Source organism: Macaca fascicularis, chromosome 11 (genome assembly GCF_037993035.2).
Source record: "Macaca fascicularis isolate 582-1 chromosome 11, T2T-MFA8v1.1".
In the NCBI taxonomy this organism is placed as follows: domain Eukaryota; kingdom Metazoa; phylum Chordata; class Mammalia; order Primates; family Cercopithecidae; genus Macaca; species Macaca fascicularis.
In genome coordinates, this window is record NC_088385.1 from 5,489,350 (window position 1) to 5,511,894 (window position 22,545).

A 22,545-nucleotide genomic window follows, 5' to 3' on the forward strand; every position below is an offset into this window, starting at 1 on the left:
AAACATAAGATAAAATAGCATAATATATATGAAAGTGTCCTATTTATTACTAAATGTAAAGAATCACTGTAATTATTGGAGTTCATATATCTATCTGAGAATGACCACAAATATTGCCCACCTTTAAAGAACAATTTGGTATTTTTATTACCAAGTGTCATATAGTTACTAGTTACTATTTGTGAAGTACTTGTAATGTTTGCCAGGCACTGTGCTAAATGCTTTACATGCACTATTTTGTTTAATCCTCATATTCGCCTAGTAAGATAGGTTTTATTCTTCCAATTTCACGGGTAAGAAAACAGAGACTTAGAGAAGTTAAATAGTTTGCCGGGCATCTCACAGCATGGTGGGGTTTCATATTCAGATCCAATTCTGATTCTAAAATCTGGGCTCTCCACCTCTACAATATCCTGCTGTGCTTTGATTACTTGGAAAGAAAGGAAAAGCAGTTGTGCTAGTTGTCTGCAGGACTGGTTTAAGTGGCTTGTTACCATGTCGGAGTTAAGGTCCATTGTGCTTGGTTCAAAATGCTCCCAGTGGTTCTCCTAATTAGAATAATAGCTGCTATATGGGGTATTTTGAGCTTTAGCGGAAAACCACACATCGTCTATAGCACACCCTTCCAGATTATCTGATTCTCATTCTCTTGGAGCTATTTTACAACTCTATTAACTGTGGATAACTGACATCAATGCAATATAATTCTTGTCTAGACACCTATAAGGGGAGGGTCCACTGACTGCCTCTCCCACTGCAGAGAAGGTCAGTTCTGCCTCCAATGGCACACGCACTTCAATATCTCCAAGCTATATGTGTCTTTTGAACCTCACCAGTTCCTTGTTAATGAGTTAAATAAAATCTTTAACACATATTCATTTTTGTATATGTATGGGAGTCATTATTTTACCCTTCTTGGAGAATTATCTTTTAACGGTTTTGGAAGTCTTGTGCCAAGATGCCCAATAGATCCACCTAATGGAGATAAACGTCCTCAAGAGACAGGTGCACCAGGCGTGTCTTTTCTCAGCCCCCAGAGCGGCAATAGAAGTTTGCAGACATTCGGTTTTTCTAGTTCTAATTTTCCTCTCTACTAATTTTGGTTTGCTTCTCATTTCAGTTTGTTTCTGGCCAATTGGTGGCAGCAATGATTGGAAATTTGATTTTATTGTCTGACCATTTGGTAATCTCTTTTGTGGATTCATGATTTATAGAGTTATATCCTCTGTTGGGTGCGAGGCAACAGAAAATTTGTTTTGACAGTATTTTTTGTCCACCTTAAGTTCATCAGTTAAGACATTTGTGCTCACTTGGAAGGAGAAGTGCTCTTTGATATCTGGACAGGTGAGTTTTATGTTTCTGGTTTATTTTTGACACAAAGCATGGCTGAAAGTTTAGAATTGAAGCTATAAACTGCCTCTATCAGTGTCTGTATTGCTATGTGTCCGTAATTCAGAAAATGTGTCTGTAATTCAGAAAATGTTCGGTGTAAGCAGCAATGTCTTGCTCCAGAGAGTATTCATGTGTTATACTACGAAGTCTCTTAAAGGATGTTTATTCTGACTGGTGCATGCTCACACACACACACACACACACACACACACACACACACACACATACACTTACGTAAATTACATATTCTTGATATCCCTCAAAAATGAGGAAATCAAGCTCTTAATATTTAAAATATTCAAGGGGAATGCGAAGAAAAAAAAGTATTTTTACAGAACCTACCTCAGAAACATTTTAGAAACCCAAGTTCACATAAGTTAGGTAAATCTTTGGCAAATAATACTAGTTGAATAATTTTGGTTTAATAAAAACAGCTATGTCTTTTCTTATTTATCAATGTTAAAGATTATATAATTGTATGCTTTTATTTTACTTTGATATGCTTTTCATAAACTTATACAGGTTTACAGATCCAAAAATGCCAGCATTACTTCTATTTAATGTTTAAGATTATGAAAAATGTAAATTTGCATTTAAGAAAGTTCAATAATCATTCTGACAAACTTTATTTCAACAGTTATTATGTTTTGTAGTATGTCAGCCTAATGATAAGTTTCCAACATCTTTATATAACTTAAAACACTGGATGGTATTACATTGAGTTAATGCGTATTCATTGGATATGTAGATCATTTCTAAGTAAGATGGAACACTGAGACATTGATGGCCAAGCATAAAGTTTATATGCTTTTGCTTATTTTTTTAATCACTTATAGAGAGGTTATATCTTTAAGTCTGTTAATGAGTCTGTTCATCTTCTCCGCTTAGGTAGTATAAGGGGTGTATGTGACTGTAGGAATCGTCTTCCTCTGCAGTCACGAGTTCTACTCATCTGCATTTCAGCTGGTGTGTGATGTTCCCAATTATATACTCCTCACCCCTAGTTTTTTTGTGATATAGAAAGAGGGTATATTCTTTCATCATCATAACTGTTAACTTTGGGTTAGCAGTTATAATTAATATTAGTGGTTTAGACTATTTCAGAGAAGTCGAAATGTATACCTGCTTGTTTTCCTAGGGACTGCAGGTGAAACCTGGTGGAGAGCATTTCTTAGGCTTGACCTCCTAATCTCAGGACAGTAAACAATACAGGGCTTTTTTTTTTTGAGATGGAGTCTGGCTCTGTCACCCAGGTTGGAGTGCAGTGGCGCGATCTCGGCTCACTGCAAGCTCCGCCTCCCGGGTTCACGCCATTCTCCTGCCTCAGCCTCCCGAGTAGCTGAGACTACAGGTGCCGCCACCACACCCAGCTAATTTTTTTGTGTTTTTAGTAGAGACGGGGTTTCACCGCGTTAGCCTGGATGGTCTTGATCTCCTGACCTCGTGATCTGCCCGTCTCGGCTTCCCAAAGTGTTGGCACTACAGGCGTGAGCCACCGCGCCCGGCCAATAGAGGGCTTTAAAAATCCAATCTGAGATTCCTTATGAGAACTTCCGGTAAAGCATACTTAGGCCTATCCAGTTGCTGCACCTATGTAAATAACCAGGCCAAATCTAATGAGACTAGCCTCATTTTGTGGTCAAGAATAATCTTACCTTGAGATTATTTTAATTTTTATCAAAATGGGGAAGCCTACAGGGAAAAAAGTTGTGCTTCAATAGGAAACTAAGCATTGTCTACAGCCTACAGACTAAGTATTGTCTTCAGTCTTCCACATTACCTGATTCTCAGTCTGTGGGAGCTATTTTACAGTTCTGCAAGCTGTAGATAATTGATAGCAATGCAAAACAACTCTTGTCTATAGTTGGGAAAATTCCGTCTAGTGGAAGTCTGGTTGATTTCCCTTCCCCATTGTGGAGCAGGTCAGTTTTACTTTTGTTTGCACATTTATTTCAATATTCCTGATCTATAAGTGTATCTTTAAAGAATTCTCCTTTGAACTGGTGGTAATACCTAACTGATTTCCTCACTACTGAGGTGGATACAATCTTTCATATGTATTCATTTTTGTCTCTGTATCGAAGTGATAATTTTACCCTTTTTTTTGAAAATGGTAACTATTTACAAACAAGCACATCAACTTGCAAATAGGTGTGTTTCCATAATTGGGCTGTAACAGTACAGGAAAGCCTTACTAGAGTGAAGCTGTGGGGTTTATTCTTTTGCCCTTTTCAATTTTTTTAAAAAAACAACAAACCCAAACTGATTGGGGGTAGTGGCTCACGCCTGCAGTCCCATCACCTTGGGAGGCCAAGGTGGGCAGATCTCACTTGAGTTCAGGAGTTTGAGACCAGCCTGGGCAACATGGCGAAAACCCATCTCTACGAAGAATATATTTTAAAAGATAAATAAAATTAAAAAAAAATAAAAATAAAAAACCAAACCTACAGCATAGTATAGAGCTTTATAATGGAGTCCACAGAATTGTGTTAAGTTGCTGTGTTTATGGGTTTTTGATGTCTATATATTTTTAAACCTAAAATGTGTATACCGTATGTTTATTATTCCCCTCTATCCACAAGGATTTTGCAAAAGGTGTTAATCAAACTGTAGTGACTGAAAACTAAGTACCCACATTTCCTTTCTTATCAATGCAGTCCATGACCAAACATCCATCTCTCCAAACCCCTTTATCCTCTTGCAACCTTCCTCTTCTTACGCAATAGTATTCTGAGCAGTTAGGGAAGTTAGATGCCAAATTATCTCAGTATTTCTGAATCCTGAGGCAAATTTTCATGTCCATGAAGGATAATATAAAAAGAATTAATGGGTTTTATTTTCTCTGCTCACCATCTTTTGCTTCAGTAGTTTTAAGTCAGCTATCTACCTCCCTGTCCTATTTCTCTTCTCTACCTTTGTCTCAATTAAACATACTTTATAAAATTTTCTCTGACCACCTCCCATTTTGAAATGATCAATTCTTTAAACACTTACAGCATTTATTGTCTAGAAAATACATTCGACAAATAATCATGAACTGCTTTTCATTAGTCCAACAGTTATTCAGCACTTTCAAGTGACATTTCTATATTCTTTTTTTTTTTTTTTTTTGCTTTTTATACCACTTTATTCAAACCTGAGAACCTCAATATAAAACTAAACGCTGGTGACCCATTTTCCTAATTCTGCATTATTGTAAATGTACAAGTTCTCCTAACAGTCCAACACTTACATAGATTAAATTGTCTCTGACACATGGTAGTTCTCATATAAGGAAAATACCGAAAATAATTCGTGCAATATACTGAACTGATCCAAATAAAATGAAGGTTGGAAAACAAGGCTGCAAGATTGTTACTAACATATTGCAATACTTTATGTTACAAATTATGGGTACATTGTTCGTTATGGTTCTAGTCATGGAGGAACAACTGAAGCCCCTTCCTGTCAAAGGGGGAGAGAGAAACAATTGGCTGTTTTAGTAACTGTACATTTTGTATACTTTTAAGCAACTCTTAAACATTACAGAAAAGTGATACATATATGGAGACTATACTGCAGTACGCTATTGACAGTACAGCTGAAGATGGAATTTAAAATAATGAAGTTTAAATATACATAATTGTTAGTGCATTGACTACATTGTGTCAGAAGCGAACGAAAGTCCCCTCCCTGCATCAAACAACAAAACCTATGTCATGGCCAGCAGTGATTAATTAGAAATCACAGACACCTGGCTTATTTCATTTTTGTTAAAGAACTCACATGTTTGAAAGAAACACTATCCATTAAGATGCATTTATTAGTTCTCAAATTCCTAAAACAAGATGGGGTTGCATTTGATTTTTTTTACCCCATTAAGAAAAAAACCCCAAAAAACAGGACTGGCTATAATTTAGATGCCATTAACACTCTTTCCACCTACCCCCCACCTTGTATATGTGGCATAATTTATTAAAATATGTAATGTTCATTTTAAATACTGATACCAGGAGAAAATGAACATTTGCCTGAATACTACGGCTAAGCATAAATAACTTTAGAATCTCCTTCTACAAAAAGAATGTTTTTGAAAAGCCCAAATTAGTAAATTCTAAATTTTTTTCACAGGTGACTACTGTATCAGTGTGGAGAAATGGGCTGGTTAACTGTGGGTCCAGATAGTCATTTGCCTATATTCCTAGTGATGAGAAATTATTCCCCCAACCTTCCAATGAAACCAAATGTACACATAGTCCTCGTTTTTCCTTATTGCTGTAACATTAGTAAGAGGGACCCATGCATGTTATTAAAAATTAAGTTCAAAACACGTAAAATAATTCTGTATTAGAAACTTGACTCTATTAAAGTCTCTTCTTTTGGAAGTCACACTGGGCTGGTTAAATGGTCCAATTGCATTGTTACTAACATTTAAGAAGCAGAAGACTATTCCAGCTAGTTCCAACTGGAGGTTTAATTACTACACACTGACTCCTGGTTGGTTGTGTGGGTTCAGTAAGGGCTACTCCTCTTCCCCTGGCAGAGTTTGCTCCTGCATTTCGTGGTTCATTCTTTGGCAATTTTTTAGCTATTGCCATGAACATTTCATTTACATTCATTGATGTTTTAGCTAATGTCTTCATGAATAATAAACTATTGTCATCTGCATAGGGCTGTGCTTCCTGGAAATCTACTGCTCTTTTATTTGCTAGGTCAGCCTTGTTTCCTGATAAAGCTATTACAATGTCAGGACATGCTTGCCTCTGAAGTTCTTCAGCCCAATTTTTCGCACTTGCAAAGGACTCCTCATTTGTGATATCGTATACAACGATGGCTGTTTGTGCTCCTCTGCAGTACATTGGTGCTAGGCTGCGGTATTGTTCTTGACCAGCTGTATCCCATATTTCAAACTATACCGTAGTGTCATCAAGACACACAGTTTGGGTTAGAAAATCAGCTGAATCTGTGAAACCACTTTAATTTATCCAAAATGTCTATTTTCTGGCTAAGAACCATCATCACTCTTAGATCTCTTCATTTTCTCTTCACTTCCATCACCAGCACTAGCAGTTGGTTTTCTTTTTGGGCCCATATTTCACAAAGAAACAGCTTTCACCACTTCGAGAGTTAACCCAATGGTACTCTCTTGAAATTCATGAAATTGGCCTTTCACAAAACGAAGCACTAGGCTTGGTTTGCCAAGAGCAGACTCTCCCAGAAGTACTCGTTTGAACTGGCATATTTTATGTCCAGTATTTGGGCCGTTGGGTCTTCTTGTGCCTCGATTAGCCATGTTCAAATTTGAAATAAGTCCCTAATTTCAGACTCTTCAATGAACTTCCAGAATTCAATGGGTCAATTTTGTTCTTTCTGGAGGTAAAGAAACCTGAGACGCGGCAAGCGGAGCCGCGGGCTGAAGCCCCAGGTGCGGCCCAGAGGACGAGAGCGAGTCTATGGCAGTGGTGGTAGTGGGGGCCGTGGCATCTGCTCTCGGGGCCGGAGCCGCTACCCTCACCGACATTTCTACTTTCATATGCATATTTTTTATTTTTCAAAATGAATGATAAGGTTCAGAGGGGCAGTAATTGTTATATTCTTTCTTGTTTCTCACTTAGTGAAAAATCACTAAGTTCATTTGATTTAACATTGAAACTGATCTGCCTTTTGTTTCTCCAAATGAAAGGGCAGAAATAAACAAAGATCTAGTAGAAGCAGTTTTGGTTGGCCCTCACTCTGTAGTAATTGAATATTTATTATCTTTATGTCTTAATGTCTTATGTAGATTTGTTAGCATTTTCTCTTTAAAACTTTCGATAGATCGGCCAGATTTGGACAAATAGAAGAAGACGGGTCATTTGCATTTGATTACATGCAAATAAATGTTTGATAAATGTTAACTTTTTTTTTTTTTTGAGACAGGGTCTCACTGTTGCCCAGGCTGGAGCACAGTGGCATGGTCATAGCTCACTGCGACCTCAAACTTCTGGGCTCAAGTGATTCTCCTGCCTCAGCCTCTCAAGTTGCTGGAACTACAGGGGCGTGCCTCCACTCTGGCTAATTCTTTTTTAAGTAAAGACAGAGTTTCACCATGTTGCCCAGGCTGGTCTCCAACTCCTGGGCTCAAACAGTCTTCCTGCCTTGGCCCCGCAAAGAGTTGGGATTTCAGGTGTGAGCCACTGTGCCCAGTCTGATAAATGTTGTAATAGTACAAGGAGTCTATTAATAATAGTGATTCCATTAGATTATGAGATCCTTAAAAGGAGAGGATTCTAGTTTATTTTTATATCTCTGACCCTGACAGTCAATACAGTCTCTGTGCCAGTTATTGATTTATTGTCTCTCACTCCAAATCCACCTTTCTTTGCCTTGCTTTGTGACACCACAGCTGAACCTTAAACATTTCTCCTTTGCAGTTGGCTTTGTCGACAGAGGGTACTGGGGGACACTGCGTGGTCAGAGCAGGAGGAAAGGGCTTCCCTCTGGCAAGTTTCCTGTGGCAGCCACATTCTCTCCAAAGAGATGGGAAGCAGCTTTGGTTGAAGGAGAAGGAGCTCTTGTGAGTATTACTTAGTTTCTTCCCTGTTTATGTAATCTCAGCCTGGGGGTAGTAGCTGCTTTCTGCATTTGTTATTTCTGAGATTCCTAGAGTCCTCTTTTATGCCTTTTAGTAGTTAACTATGTTTTATTAGTAAATAATTTTTAAATGTTAAGTTACTGGTATGGTTTCTATCTTCTAACTAGACCCTGACTAATACATTGCCTTATACTAAGTAAGCATTTAATAAATGTTCGTTGAATGATGAAGGCAGGATGACAATGTTACTTAGATGACAGTTTATAGTTCTGAGAATTTTAAGGCATCCTACATTTTAGAAAATATTCTCTATAAGCCTTGGAGACATTTATCTCCAAATCCTCTCTGTTTGAAAATTAAAATTTTATAGCTGTAATATACAGCTGACATATACATATTTATATATACATATATGATATACGGCTCATGTGTACATATATGTTTCATTAGTTATAGCATATTAAATACCATAGGATGGGAATTTTTTCCAGAAAACTATAAATCAGAATGTTTTGTTCTATAGGGGCTGATTTCCCACCTGCCTCAAGAATCCCACCTTGAAAAATAAGAGGTTGGGGGTATGGTGGAGAGAATAAGGCCACTCTTAATGACCACCCCCATATTCTTAACCTAGTGTTTATTAAGAGGTTGACCCTTACCATTTTCCAGTCCTGGGCTTGGTTGTCTCCAGGAGAATAGACATCAACTTTGCATACTCCATTTTGGCTTTGTAACCAGTCAACCTTATCTGCCATCTGGAAGTAGGAAAAAAAAATGAGAAAGGGTCGTCAGAAGGGCAGATTTTATGAAAGTAAGAAGAAATGTGGTGAAGGGCTAAGGTGTGGGAAATACGAACAATGCCTTCAGTAGAAACCTTCCCCAACAGCCACTTCAGACCCACTCCACTCTGAATATCTTCCTCCTCAGCTCTCAATGGAAGGAAGATTCCTTAAACATATTTGTACCTCTAAGGAAGAAGCTAGTGCCTGGTATCTGCTACAGGTGCTTAACACACCTTTGTTAAATGAATGAACCTAGGCAGACATGTCCTGCCCTTTTATGTCCTTGGTTGACGACCCTCCCCCTGCACCCATTGGATTTTCAGTACACACTCAAAACTCAAGGTGACCAAAATAGAATTAATTTACTGCTCCCTTGTCTGTTCTTGCCCCACCAATTTAGCTTTTAAGTAATTGTTTTATTTTTAACTAATTTTTTGATTATACTTTAAGTTCTAGGGAACATGTGCACAACGTGCAGGTTTGTTACCTCTGTATACATGTGCCATTTTGGTGTGCTACACCCATTAACTTGTCATTTACATTAGGTATATCTCCTAATGCTATCCCTCCCCGCTACCTCCACCCCATGACAGGCCCCAGTGTGTGATGTTCCCCTTCTTGTGTCCAAGTGTTCTCATTGTTCAATTCCCACCTATGAGTAAGAATATGCAGTGTTTGGTTTTTTTATCCTTATGATAGTTTGCTGAGAATGATGGTTTGCAGCTTCATCCATGTCCCTACAAAGGACATGAACTCATCCTTATAGTATTCCATGGTGTATATGTGCCACATTTTCTTAATCCAGTCTATCATTGATGGACATTTGGGCTGGTTCCAAGTTTTTGCTACTGTGAATAGTGCCACAATAAACATACATGTGCATGTGCCTTTATAGCAGCATGATTTATAATCCTTTGGGTATATAGCCAGTAATGGGATGGCTGGGTCAAATGGTATTTCTAGTTCTAGATCCTTGAGGAATCGCCACAAGTCTTCCACAGTGGTTGAACTAGTTTACAGTCCCACCAAAGTGTAAAAGTGTTCCTATTTCTCCACATCCTCTCCAGCACCTGTTGTTTCCTGACTTTTTAATGATCGCCATTCTAACTGGTGTGAGATGGTATCTCATTGTGGTTTTGATTTGCATTTCTCTGATGGCCAGTGATGATGAGCATTTTTTCATGTGTCTGTTGGCTGCATAAATGTCTTCTTTTGAGAAGTGTCTGTTCATAGCCTTTGCCCACTTTTTGATGGGGTTGTTTTTTTCTTGTAAGTTTGTTTGAGTTCTTTATAGATTCTGGATATTAGCCCTTTGTCAGATGAGTAGATTGCAAAAATTTTCTCCCATTCTGCAGGTTGCCTGTTCAGTCTGATGGTAGTTTATTTTGCTGTGCAGAAGCTCTTTAGTTTAATTATATCCCATTTGTCAATTTTGGCTTTTGTTGCCATTGCTTTTGGTGTTTTAGACATGAAGTCCTTGCCCATGCCTATGTCCTGAATGGTATAATAGCCTAGGTCTTCTTCTAGGGTTTTTATGGTTTTATGTCTAACATTTAAGTCTTTAATCCATCTTGAATTAATTTTTGTATAAGGTGTAAGGAAGAGATCCAGTTTCAGCTTTCTACATATGGCTAGCCAGTTTTCCCAGTACCATTTATTAAATAGGGAATCCTTTCCCTATTTCTTGTTTTTTTCAGGTTTGTCAAAGATCAGATGGTTATAGATGTGTGGAATTATTTCCTAGGGCTCTGTTCTGTTCCATTGGTCTATATACCTGTTTTGGTACCAGTACCATGCTGTTTTGGTTACTGTAGCCTTGTAGTATAGTTTGAAGTCAGGTAGCATGATGCCTCCAGCTTTGTTCTTTTGGTTTAGGATTGTCTTGGCAATGCGGGCTCTTTTTTTGGTTCCATGTGAACTTTAAAGTAGTTTTTCCAATTCTGTGAAGAAAGTCATTGGTAGCTTGATGGGGATGGCACTGAATCTATAAATTACCTTGGGCAGTATGGCCATTCTCACAATATCGATTCTTCCTATCCATGAGCATGGAATGTTCCTCTATTTGTTTGTGTCCTTTTATTTTGTTGAGCAGTGGTTTGTAGTTCTCCTTGAAGAGGTCCTTCACATCCCTTGCAAGTTGGATTCCTAAGTATTTTATTCTCTTTGAAGCAATTGTAATGGTAGTTCACTCATGACTTGGCTCTCTGTTTGTCTGTTATTGGTGTATAAGAATGTTTGTGATTTTTGCACATTGGTTTTGTATCCTGAGACTTTGCTGAAGTTGCTTATCAGCTTAAGGAGATTTTGGGCTGATATGTCATCTGCAAACAGGGGCAATTCGACTTCCTCTTTTCCTAATTGAATACCCTTTATTTATTTCTCCTGCCTGATTGCCCTGGCCAGAACTTCCAACACTATGTTGAATAGGAGTGGTGAGAGAGGGCATCCCTGTCTTGTGCCAGTTTTCAAAGGGAATGCTTCCAGTTTTTGCCCATTCAGTATGATATTGGCTGTGGGTTTGTCATAAATAGCTCTTATTATTTTGAGATACATCCCATCAATACCTAATTTATTGAGAGTTTTTAGCATGAAGGGCTGTTGAATTTTGTCAAAGGACTTTTCTGCAACTTTTGAGATAATCATGTGGTTTTTATCTTTTGTTCTGTTTATATGATGGATTACGTTTATTGATTTGCATATGTTGAACCAGCCTTGCATCCCAGGGATGAAGCCCACTTGATCATGGTGGATAAGCTTTTTGATGTGCTGCTGGATTTGGTTTGCCAATATTTTATTGAGGATTTTTGCATCGATGTTCATCAGGGATATTGGTCTAAAATTCTTTTTTGTCGTGTTTCTGCCAGGCTTTGGTATCAGGATGATATTGGCCTCATAAAATGAATTAGGGAGGATTCCCTCGTCTTCTATTGATTGGAATAGTTTCAGAAGAAATGGTACCAGCTCCTCCTTGTACCTCTGGTAGAATTTGGCTGTGAATCCATCTGGTCCTGGACTTTTTTTGGTTGGTAGGCTGTTAATTATTGCCTCAATTTCAGAGCCCATTATTGGTCTATTCAGGGATTCAACTTCTTCCTGGTTTAGTCTTGGGAGGGTGTATGTGTCGAGGAATTTATCCATTTCTTCTAGATTTTCTAGTTTATTTGCATAGAGGTATTTATAGTATTCTCTGATGGTAGTTTGTATTTCTGTGGGATTGGTGGTGATATCCCCTTTATCATTTTTTATTGCGTCTATTTGATTCTTCTCTCTTTTCTCCTTTATTAGTCTTGCTAGTGGTCTATCAATTTTGTTGATCTTTTCAAAAGACCACCTCCTGGATTTATTGATTTTTTGAAGGATTTTTTGTGTCTCTATCTCCTTCAGTTCTGCTCTGATCTTAGTTTTCTTCTTGCCTTCTGCTAGCTTTTGAATGTGTTTGCTCTTGCTTCTCTAGTTCTTTTAATTGTGATGTTAGGGTGTCAATTTTAGATCTTTCCTGCTTTCTCTTGTGGGCATTTAGTGCTATAAATTTCCCTCTACACACTCACTGCTTTAAATGTGTCCCAGACATTCTGGTATGTTTTGTCTTTGTTCTCAGTGGTTTCAAAGAGCATCTTTATTTCTGCCTTCATTTCGTTATGTACCCAGTAATCATTCAGGAGCAGGTTGTTCAGTTTCCATGTAGTTGAGCAGTTTTGAGTGAGTTTCTTAATCTTGAGTTCTAGTTTGATTGCACTGTGGTCTGAGAGACAGTTTGTTATAATTTATGTTCTTTTACATTTGCTGAGGAGTGCTTTACTTCCAACTATGTGGTCAGTTTTGGAGTGTGATGTGGTGCTGAGAAGAATGTATATTCTGTTGATTTGGGGTGGAGAGTTCTCTAGATGTCTATTAGGTCTGCTTGGTGCAGAGTTGAGTTCAATTCCTGGATATCCTTTTTAATTTTGTCTCATTGATCTATCTAATGTTGACAGTGGGGTGTTAAAGTATCCCATTATTATTGTGTGGGAGTCTCAGTCTCTTTGTAGGTCTCTAAGGACTTGCTTTATGAATCTGGGTGCTCCTGTATTGGGTGCATATATATTTAGGATAGTTAGCTCTTCTTGTTGAATTGATTCCTTTACCATTATGTAATGGCCTTCTTTGTCTCTTTTGATCTTTGTTGGTTTAAAGTCTGTTTTATCAGAGACTAGGATTGTAACCCTTGCCGTTTTTTGTTTTCCATTTGCTTGGTAGATCTTCCTTCATCCCTTTATTTTGAGCCTATGTGTGTCTCTGCACATAAGATGGGTCTCCTGAATACAGCACACTGATGGGTCTTGACTCTTTATCCAATTTGCCAGTCTGTGTCTTTTAGTTGGAGCATTTAGCCCATTTACATTTAAGGTTAATATTATTATGTGTGAATTTGATTCTGTCGTTATGATGTTAGCTGGTTATTTTGCTCGTTAGTTGATGCGGTTTCTTCCTAGCATTGATGGTCTTTACAATTTGGCATGTTTTTGCTGTGGCTGGTAGCAGTTGTTCCTTTCCATGTTTAGTGCTTCCTTCAGCAGCTCTTGTACGGCAGGCCTGGTGGTGACAAAATCTCTCAGTTGTAAAGGATTTCATTTCTCCTTCGCTTATGAAACTTAGTTTGGCTGGATATGAAACTCTGGGTTGAAAATTCTTTTCTTTAAGAATGTTGAATATTGACCCCCACTCTCTTCTGGCTTGGAGAGTTTCTGCTGAGAGCTCTGCTGTTAGTCTGATGGGCTTCCCTTTGTGTGTAACCCAACCTTTCTCTCTGGCTGCCCTTAACATTTTTTCCTTCATTTCAACTTTGGTGAATCTGACAATTATGTGTCTTGGAGTTGCTCTTCTCAAGGAGTATCTTTGTGGGGTTCTCCATATTTCCTGAATTTGAATGTTGGCCTGCCTTGCTAGGTTGGGGAAGTTCCTGCAGAGTGTTTTCCAACTTGGTTCCATTCTCTGTGTCACTTTCAGGTACACCAATCAGATGTAGAATTACATAGTCCCATATTTCTTGGAAGCTTTGCTAGTTTCTTTTTACTCTTTTGTTCTCTAAACTTTTCTTCTCACTTCATTTCATTCATTTGATCTTCAATCACTGATACCCTTTCTTCCAGTTGATTGAGTTGGCTACTGAAGCTTGTGCATTCGTCACATAGTTCTTGTGCCATGGTTTTCAGCTGCATCAGGTCATTTAAGGACTTCTCTACACTGGTTATTCTAGTTCGCCATTTGTCTGATCTTTTTTCAAGGTTTTAGCTTCTTTGCGATGGGTTCGAACTTCCTCCTTTAGCTCGGAGAAGTTTGATCGTCTGAAGACTTCTTCTCTCAACTCGTCAAAGTCATTCTCCGTCCAGCTTTGTTCCATTGCTGGCGAGGAGCTGTGTTCCTTTGGAGGGGGAGAGGCGTTCTGATTTTTAGAAGTTTCAGCTTTTCTGCTCTGTTTTTTTCCCCATCTTTGTGGTTTTATCTACCTTTGGTCTTTGATGATGGTGACATACAGATGGGGTTTTGGTGTGGATGTCCTTTCTGTTTGTTAGTTTTCCTTCTAACAGTCAGGACCCTCAGCTGCAGGTGTGTTGGAGTTTGCTGGAGGTCCACTCCAGACTCTGTTTGCCTGGGTATCAGCAGCGGAGGCTGCAGAACAGCGAATATTGCTGAACAGCAGATGTTGCTGCCTGATCGTTCCTCTGGAAGCTTTGTCTCAGAGGGGTACCTGGCTGTGTGGGGTGTCAATATGCCCCTACTGGGGAGTGCCTCCCAGTTAGGCTACTTGGGGGACAGGGACCCACTTGAGGAGGCAGTCTGTCCATTCTCAGATCTCAAACTCTGTGCTGAGAGAACCACTACTCTCTTCAAAGTTGTCAGACCAGGACATTTAAGTCTGCAGTGGTTTCTGCTGCCTTTTGTTTGGCTATGCCCTGCCCCAAGAGGTGGAGTCTACAGAGGCAGGCAGGCCTCCTTGAGCTGCGGTGGGCTCCTCCCAGTTCAGGTTTCCAGGCCGCTTTGTTTACCTACTCAAGCCTCAGCAATGGCGGGCGCCCCTCCCCCAGCCTCCCCGCCGCCTTGCAGATCTCAGACTGCTGGGCTAGCAATGAGCGAGGCTCTGTGGGCGTGGGACCCTCCGAGCCAGGCGTGGGATATAATCTCCTGGTGTGCCATTTGCTGAGACCATTGGAAAAGCGCAGTATTCGGGTGGGAGTGACCCGATTTTCCAGGTGCCATCTGTCACAGCTTCCCTTGGTTAGGAAAGGGAATTCCCTGACCCCTTCCACTTCCCAGGTGAGGCGATGCCTTGCCCTGCTTCAGCTCATGCTTGGTGGCTGCACCCACTGTACTGCACCCACTGTCTGACAAGTCCCAGTGAAATGAATCCGGTACCTCAGTTGGAAATGCAGAAATCACCTGTCTTCTGTGTTGTTCACGCTGGGAGCTGTAGATTGGAGCTGTTCCTGTTTGGACATCTTGGAACCACTGTATCCACCTATTTTTAATTCATTTCTAAAGCTGTAACTTACTCATACTAGCAGTAAGTCTGGTACTTCTTTCTTAAGACCCATCTCTTCTAATTAGCCAAGGATCCTGGGGGAATTCTCAGCCTCTATGGTTCAGCCCAATTTCTGAATATCAGTCAAGACAAAAGAGATGTCATGTGCGCCATTCAAAGGACCTTTGTCCATGGATGCAGTGATTCCCTTGCTGATGTGAATTCGTTCACAACCTCCTAAATACTTTGGTATATTCCCTAATCTCAGTAATGGCACCACCATTTACCTGGTCTTCTAAGCCAGAAAACTGAGATTCACTTTAATTGTCTTATTCCACCCCAAGTTTCCCTCTAGCTACTATTTCTCTCTTTTTCCATTTGCAGTCATTTTTCTTAAACAAATTGCTTATACCTGCGGCTTTCATTGATTCCCCTCACAACTGAGTATCATAGTACTTATTCTATGTACTCCTTTGGGCTTTGGCCTTAGTGTCACACACTTTCCACAACATTGAATCTTACTTGGTAGTCTTTGAAAACACGGCCAACTCTCATGATGACTTAGAGTTATCCACTGATCATCTAAAAGTATGAGAACCTTCTCTTTGCCCTCTTTTTCTATGCCAGACTTCCATTCCCAGGCTTCCACACTGAAGTTTCCCTTCTTATATTCTCTGCTTAGCTCACCCCTCCTTCCCTGTTCATCACCTAGGCTCAGTTGGCATTAAAAAAAATTTTTTTGGAGGGGGTGCAGTAATATTTTATTTTATTTTCTTTTTTCTTTTTTTTCTTTTATAAAATTATACTTTAAGTTCTAGGGTACAAACAACGTGCAGGTTTGTTACATATGTATACGTGTGCCGTGTTGGTTTGCTGCACCCATTAACTCGTCATTTACATTACATATTTCTCCTAATGCTATCCCTCCCTCATCTCCCCACCCCATGACAGGCCCCAGTGTGTGATGTTCCCCGCCCTGTGTCCAAGTGTTCTCATTGTTCAGTTCCCACCTATGAATGAGAACATGCAGTGTTTGGTTTTCTGTCCTTGTGATAGTTTGCTGAGAATGATGGTTTCCAGCTTCATCCATGTCCCTACAAAGGACATGAACTCATCCTTTTTTATGGCTGCATAGTATTCTATGGTGTATATGTGCCACATTTTCTTAATCCAGTCTATCATTGATGGACATTTGGGTTGGTGGCGTTAAAAAATGTAAAAGCAAAAAAACTCTGCTCAGATCTTTACTTCTCAATTATCAAAGTGGAATAAGATAGCCCATGTCTCCTCCCCAATGCCTCAAACATCTATATGAAATAGAATATCTCTGTGCTTTGATTCCAACAAATACTGGTTTAAAATACTGTTATAACGAAATCCAACAACTTATCCTAATTTTTTATAGTGAAATTGTGTTTTATGAAGAATTGCTTGAAATAAGTAAAGCAGTATTAAGGCATGAACATCTGGTTAACTGGAAATATTTGTTTTAAAGGACTTTGGACTACGGTGAGGGTGAGATGTCCTCCCTCAAAATAAAACCAACACAGATCAAAGAAAGATTAAATACATCATTGAAACTTATATAAGTGGATATGTCATTTTTGTTATACAGGGTGTTTTAGATAATCGTTACAAAGAAAATACAAGATCTCTTAAGAGATACTTATTCTTTGCTCCCACAAGGATTTGTACTCATTTTCACACAGAAGTCACTCACTCAGATTACTGAGCTACGGAAGCAGTTTATTTTAATCTTCCAGGCACTCAAATACAATGGATTCCTTCGGTAAACAGTGGGTTCTCCACCCTAATTAGACAGGAGCATCACCGAGAGAACTGTGTAAAGATACTGAATCCAAGTTACCACCCCCCGAAAAGCTTATTTTAATGGTTTTTGGTTGGGGAAACTTAGGCATTCTTAAAATTCTTTTTTTTTTTTTTTTTTTTTGAGACGGAGTCTCGCTGTGTCACCCAGGCTGGAGTGCAGTGGCGCGACCTTGGCTCAGTGCACGCTCCGCCTCCCGGGTTCACGCCATTCTCCCGCCTCAGCCTCCGAGTAGCTGGGACTACAGGCGCCCGCCACCACGCCCGGCTAGTTTATTGTATTTTTAGTAGAGACGGGGTTTCACCATGTTAGCCAGGATGGTCTCGATCTGCTTACCTCGTGATCCACCCGCCTCGGCCTCCCAAAGTGCTGGGATTACAGGCTTGAGCCACCACGCCCGGCCGCTTAAAATTCTTAAATGCTCCCTGAGTGATTCTAAAACACATCAAGAATTAAGAATTCCTAGACCAGGGCTTATCTGGAGAGACTCTGTGAGAAAAACAGGGTAGGTCCAGAAAGATAATTATTTACCCATTTCTTTAAAAATTTTCTCTGAGACAGATTTTCTAACTTTCTTTCTTTTTTCAGGGGAGGGAGGGACAAAGTCTCACTCTGTCGGCCAGGTTGGAGTGTACTGGCGTGATTTCGGATCACTGCAACATCTGCCTCCCAGGATGCTCACTGCAACCTCTGCTTCCCAAGGGAATATCTAATTCCTTTAGATATTCCAGCCCTGCTAACATCCTGGAAGCTGTCAAATTTTCCCATGGCCAATAGAAGGATTGGATTAAAATGTTCCTCAAAAATGTTAATGTGATGATTACCTGCCTCAGCCTCCCAAGTAGCTGGGACTACACCAGGCACACAACATCTGACTAATTTTTGTATTTTTAGTAGGGACAGGGTTTCACCATGTTGGCCAGGCTGGTCTCGAACTTCTGACCTCAAGCGATCCACCAGCCTTGGCCTCCCAAAGTGCTGGGATTGCAGGTGTGGGCCACCGCACCCGGCCAGATTTCCTAGTTTTCTTCGGTATCTTATTTTAATGTTTTGTTATCTTAACAAAGAAGTTGCTAATGTCTATGAAGTTAAACTCTGTAATGTCCTCTTCATAAACATACATACATATAAATATTATTATGCTTGCATCATTACTATAAAGAAAATAATGAATGCTATTACTATTTGGCCAAAGAATTGGAAGACTCAGAAGCAGGTTGTCCTAGATTATTGATAGTAAAAGTGAGAGCCAGAAACACAATCTCTTAATCTTCAGTTTATATTTCATCCAAATGAGTTACTTCTAATAGAAAATTGTGACAAAATCAATAGGATCTATTGCCTTATTTCAGTTATATATAATCAAAATGCTGATAATTATGTACAAAAAGTACAGAAACTATGTGACCACTTACTCTTACTGAGGATAGGTTCTGAGATATGAGGAAAGCTCTTGATTAATTTATTGTTGTCTCCTGTATCCCCGTTTATCCCCCTCCTGCCATGTAATATAAGGAATCTGCAATGGAAAGACACAGATAAAAATGAGTAATTTTACAGATGAAACTCATTGTTCTTATTCAAAATAATGATTTTGACTTATTTATTGTTTATCACATGTGCATTTAAGTAATGAGCTCAAAATGACATTCACATTTCATGAGTGCACATCTTATTCTTGATGCAGTCTGGCAGTTCCCACATGACAAAAAAGGTACCACTTTTGGACCAATGATTTCTTAAATGACGACTGTTACTCCTCACTTTGAAATCATTGGTATACAGTCTTTTTAAACGATGAAGACCCTAAAAATTTTTAGCTTAATTTTAAACTTGCTCGAATAGGAAGCTGGAAGAAAAATAGCTGGAATGAAGAATAAGCACCCTGAATTTATGGAACTCAAAACACTTTGCATGCATCTTTGAGGACTTGAAAGAAATACACACCTTCAAGTTATAAAGGAAGTTCACAGATATCTTCCAGATTAATTAACTTCCTTGTTCTGGTTCTACTCAGACATTTCAGCGGAAGACATTAGAGCACTGTACTCTCTTCTTGAATATCCACCCAGCCCCCCAGTAATCGCTCTCTAAATTCTACCCTTACTTATTAGCCCAGGTCAAGGGATACCCCATCCATGAAATATTTTCTAGGTACCTAATGAATGTGATTGCTCCCTCATTGAGGGTTCCATCACATTTTGTTTCAACATGTACATTCTATCTGGTATTTTAATTGCTCCCCTATATTCATCTTCTTTATTGGGTGACTTCATAAGTGGAGAGGCATTTTCCTATTCATCTTGGTATCCCTCATAGTAGCTAGTATCTTAAAATTGGAGCTCAATAATTATCTGCTGGAAGAATGAACATGCAGTCTGCCCATTTTTAGATAGCTCATTTTTTCTTTTGGATTGGAGAATCCAAGGACAAAAAAGAGATGGCTTGCTCAAATTTACTATGGTGGTAATCCACATATTCAAGACTTCTTGAAGCTTGACTCCTTTGGGAGATACAGTCACCCCACAGACTTAGTCAATGATTTACTAACAGACCTTCCTATTCCACTAGTGCATATAAATCAACATCTTAAAAGTGCTTTTGTATTTTTTTTTCATAGAAAGCGTAACTACTAGTCAAAAATATTCAGCAAACACTTCACCTACATATGTTCTAATGTTTTAATTCTATTTTCTAGTTCCTATGTGTGGTTTTATCTGCATCATGAAGCTTGTTTTGGACTTTTACAACTTCCTAATTGTCCTAGATGATAGCATCTATAAAGAGGGACTTTAATACTTACTAATGATTACAACATTCAGATTTCTAAATCAATGTTTCTTATAATGAAGTGGAAAAGAAGATGGAAGATCTAAAGAGTTTAATGAAGTCAGTGAATGGATTCATAAATTACTATAAGTTCAAAAGTTGGTAAACAATATCCTGGAGTTAGGGTAGAAAACAAAAGAGAAAATGATACTTTGTGCTATCTATTAAAGATAAATAGACCTTAGAAACCATGTTTTCTAATACTCTCAGCTTATAGATTAGGATATTGAGGCTCAGAAAAGAAATACTAGAATCAGCGGATATATTCCTTTAGATATTCCAGCCCTGCCAACATTCTGGCAGCTGTGAAATTTTCCCATGGCCAATAGAAGGACTGGACTAAAATGTTCCCCAAAGATGTCAATGTGATGATGACTTCAAGTTGAGGAGTGCAAATCTGAATGCCAGTCATGAAGGGCATAAGCAACACAGGGGCTTGGTTATGGTGGTTGTATCCTAGACTACAGCTCTATCTCAAGGCAGTTTTCTCCTGTATCCATTTTAAGTGAGAGGCTCCTGTTTACCCAAGGTTCCTGAACTCATGTAAAAACTCAGATTGCAGAAAGCATAAGTAAAGCTCTTGCAGGGTTGCTAAGTAGTTGATCAAGTTTTGAGGCTTATTCAACCAGGTTTTATTACTAGCTTTGAGAGGGAAGAATATGTTTCTTGTATCCATTCTCTTTTACTGCCTTCCTTTCTGTAAGTGCCTGCTACATTGTAGAATCTCGATAAACTTGGTTGCTGATTAAATCAGAGTTTCAATCGATTTTGTTTAAATAAAGGTGTGTGTGTGTGTTTGTGTGTGTGTATGTGTGTCTCAATGGCACTATTCATTGTTAAGCTTTCTGGTGGAACGTCTTTATTTTTACCTTCCCTAAGTAATAGCTTCTTCTTCTAATCACTGTTAGTACAGATACTTTCACTACACAGCTATATAGATACTGCCCTTTCCCAGTTCTGTTGTCTAACCAAGGCTTCAGAAATAACAGTGAGAGGATAAAAGTGCATGAGAATTGGACTCAGGGTATACCAGTTCTATTTTGCTCCTGGGGCACTGGAAAGAAAATAAATTTAGGAATGGCCACACAATGAATAGGAAAAGTCAGTAGGGAGCCAAGCGTCTACTCTATCAAATGGGGCAGCAGGAAGTAAGACCCTTCATGTCTCCAAAAGGATGGCTGAGGAGATCTTGTCAAATCTGTAACACAATCACAATGTCAGCAGCAAAGATGGCAGGTTTGACTTTAATGCTGCTGAAGGAGAGGTTCATTTATTTCCAGAGGACTCAGAGGTAAGATTAAAATTGGCTGAGCAGGCTGGGTGTGGTGGATCACACCTGTAATCCCAGCACTTCGGGAGGCCGAAGTGGGGGGAATCACTTGAGGTCAGGAGTTTGAGACCAGCCTGGCCAACATGGTGAAACCCTGTCTCTACTAAAAATACAAAAAATTAGCAGGTGAGGTGGTGGATGCCTATAATCTCAGCTACTTGGGAGTCTGAGGCAGAAGAATCACTTGAACCCAGGAGGTGGAGGTTGCAGCAAGCCGAGATTGCAGCACTGTACTCCAGCTGGGCAACAGAGTGAGACTCCATCTCAAAAAAAAAAAAAAAAAAAAAAAAAAAAATTGGCTGGACGGAAGAACAATGCTAGGTTGAATATAAAAAGCTTCCTATCGCTTGTCACTGAATTCTCCCTTCCAACCACAGAGGATCAGAAAATGGGCTGTTTTATCAGTCCAGTAAGATTTCCTACCTCTGTAGCACTGGAACAGTGAACCACAGAAGACTCCAGAACACACTTTTAAAGTCAACGAAGATGCTGGGATGTTCTGGCTCAGCTCAAGATCTTGTTTCTTCCTGCGGCCTTCCATGTACCTCCCCCTTGCTGAGACCAGAGAGTGACATCAGAATCACAATTGGTGACATCACTGTCTCTATAGCAACAGTAGTGAGGCTACCAGAAAATGAATGGTCCAAAGGACAAAGAGGAGGGGTGAAGATATACTCCAAGGCGCTGATGTTTAGTTTGGAAGGACTGGGCTTTATTCTGAGTAATTCTCTCTTTAGAGCAGTGATCCCCAAACTTTTTCAAACCAGGGACCAGTTTTGTGGAAGACAATTTTTCCATGGATGGGAGTGGGGTGGGAGTATGATTTCTGGATGATTCAAGCACATTACATTTGTTGTGCACTTTATTTCTACTATTATGCCATCATATAGAATCAGTGGGAGCCCTGTTTTCCTGCAACTAGATGGTCTCATCTGGGGGTGATGGGAGACCGTGACAGATCATCAGGCACTATATTCTCAAAAGGAGCGCACAACCTACACTTTTCACAATAGGGTTCAAGCTCCTGTGAGAATCTAATGCCACCACTGATCTGACAGGAGGTGGAGCTCAGCTTTGTCACTTGCCCACCATTCACCTGCTGTGTGTCCAGGTTCTAACAGACCATGGACTGGTACCAGTCCATGGCCTGGGGGTTGGGGACCCCTGCTTTAGAGTGTTTAACATAGGCGGGGGAATACAGGAGGGGGACATTTTGCCAGTGGATTCCACTTAAAGCAGCAGAGTAAGTATTATGTATTAACGAATCTAGAGGGCTGCAGAGGAGGATAAGAAATAAAAAACCTGAGGGTCTAAATTTTATGCAAATCCCAT

At 39.5% G+C, this 22,545-nt stretch overlaps 1 protein-coding gene and 1 pseudogene across 5 annotated transcripts in view; both read right to left on the bottom strand.

The window, feature by feature from the left end:
- Nucleotides 1-22,545, bottom strand: part of AKAP3 (A-kinase anchoring protein 3) — a 42,137-nt gene that overhangs the window by 16,563 nt on the left and 3,029 nt on the right. For 3 of the 5 annotated variants that reach the window (XM_005569863.4, XM_005569864.5, XM_005569862.5), the window contains exons 2-3: nt 18,470-18,573; nt 8,605-8,700 (exon numbers count right to left, since the gene is read on the bottom strand). In XM_005569863.4, coding sequence (XP_005569920.3) covers nt 8,605-8,700 — 96 coding nt within the window. In that variant the 5' untranslated portion in view covers nt 18,470-18,573. Of the gene's footprint in view, nt 1-8,604; nt 8,701-18,469; nt 18,574-21,636; nt 21,769-22,545 lie in introns of all 5 variants that reach the window. The other 2 variants (XM_065523589.2, XM_045364561.3) reach the window with 1 other exon arrangement.
- On the bottom strand, nt 5,668-6,795 carry LOC102123766 (ras-related protein Rab-5A-like; annotated as a pseudogene).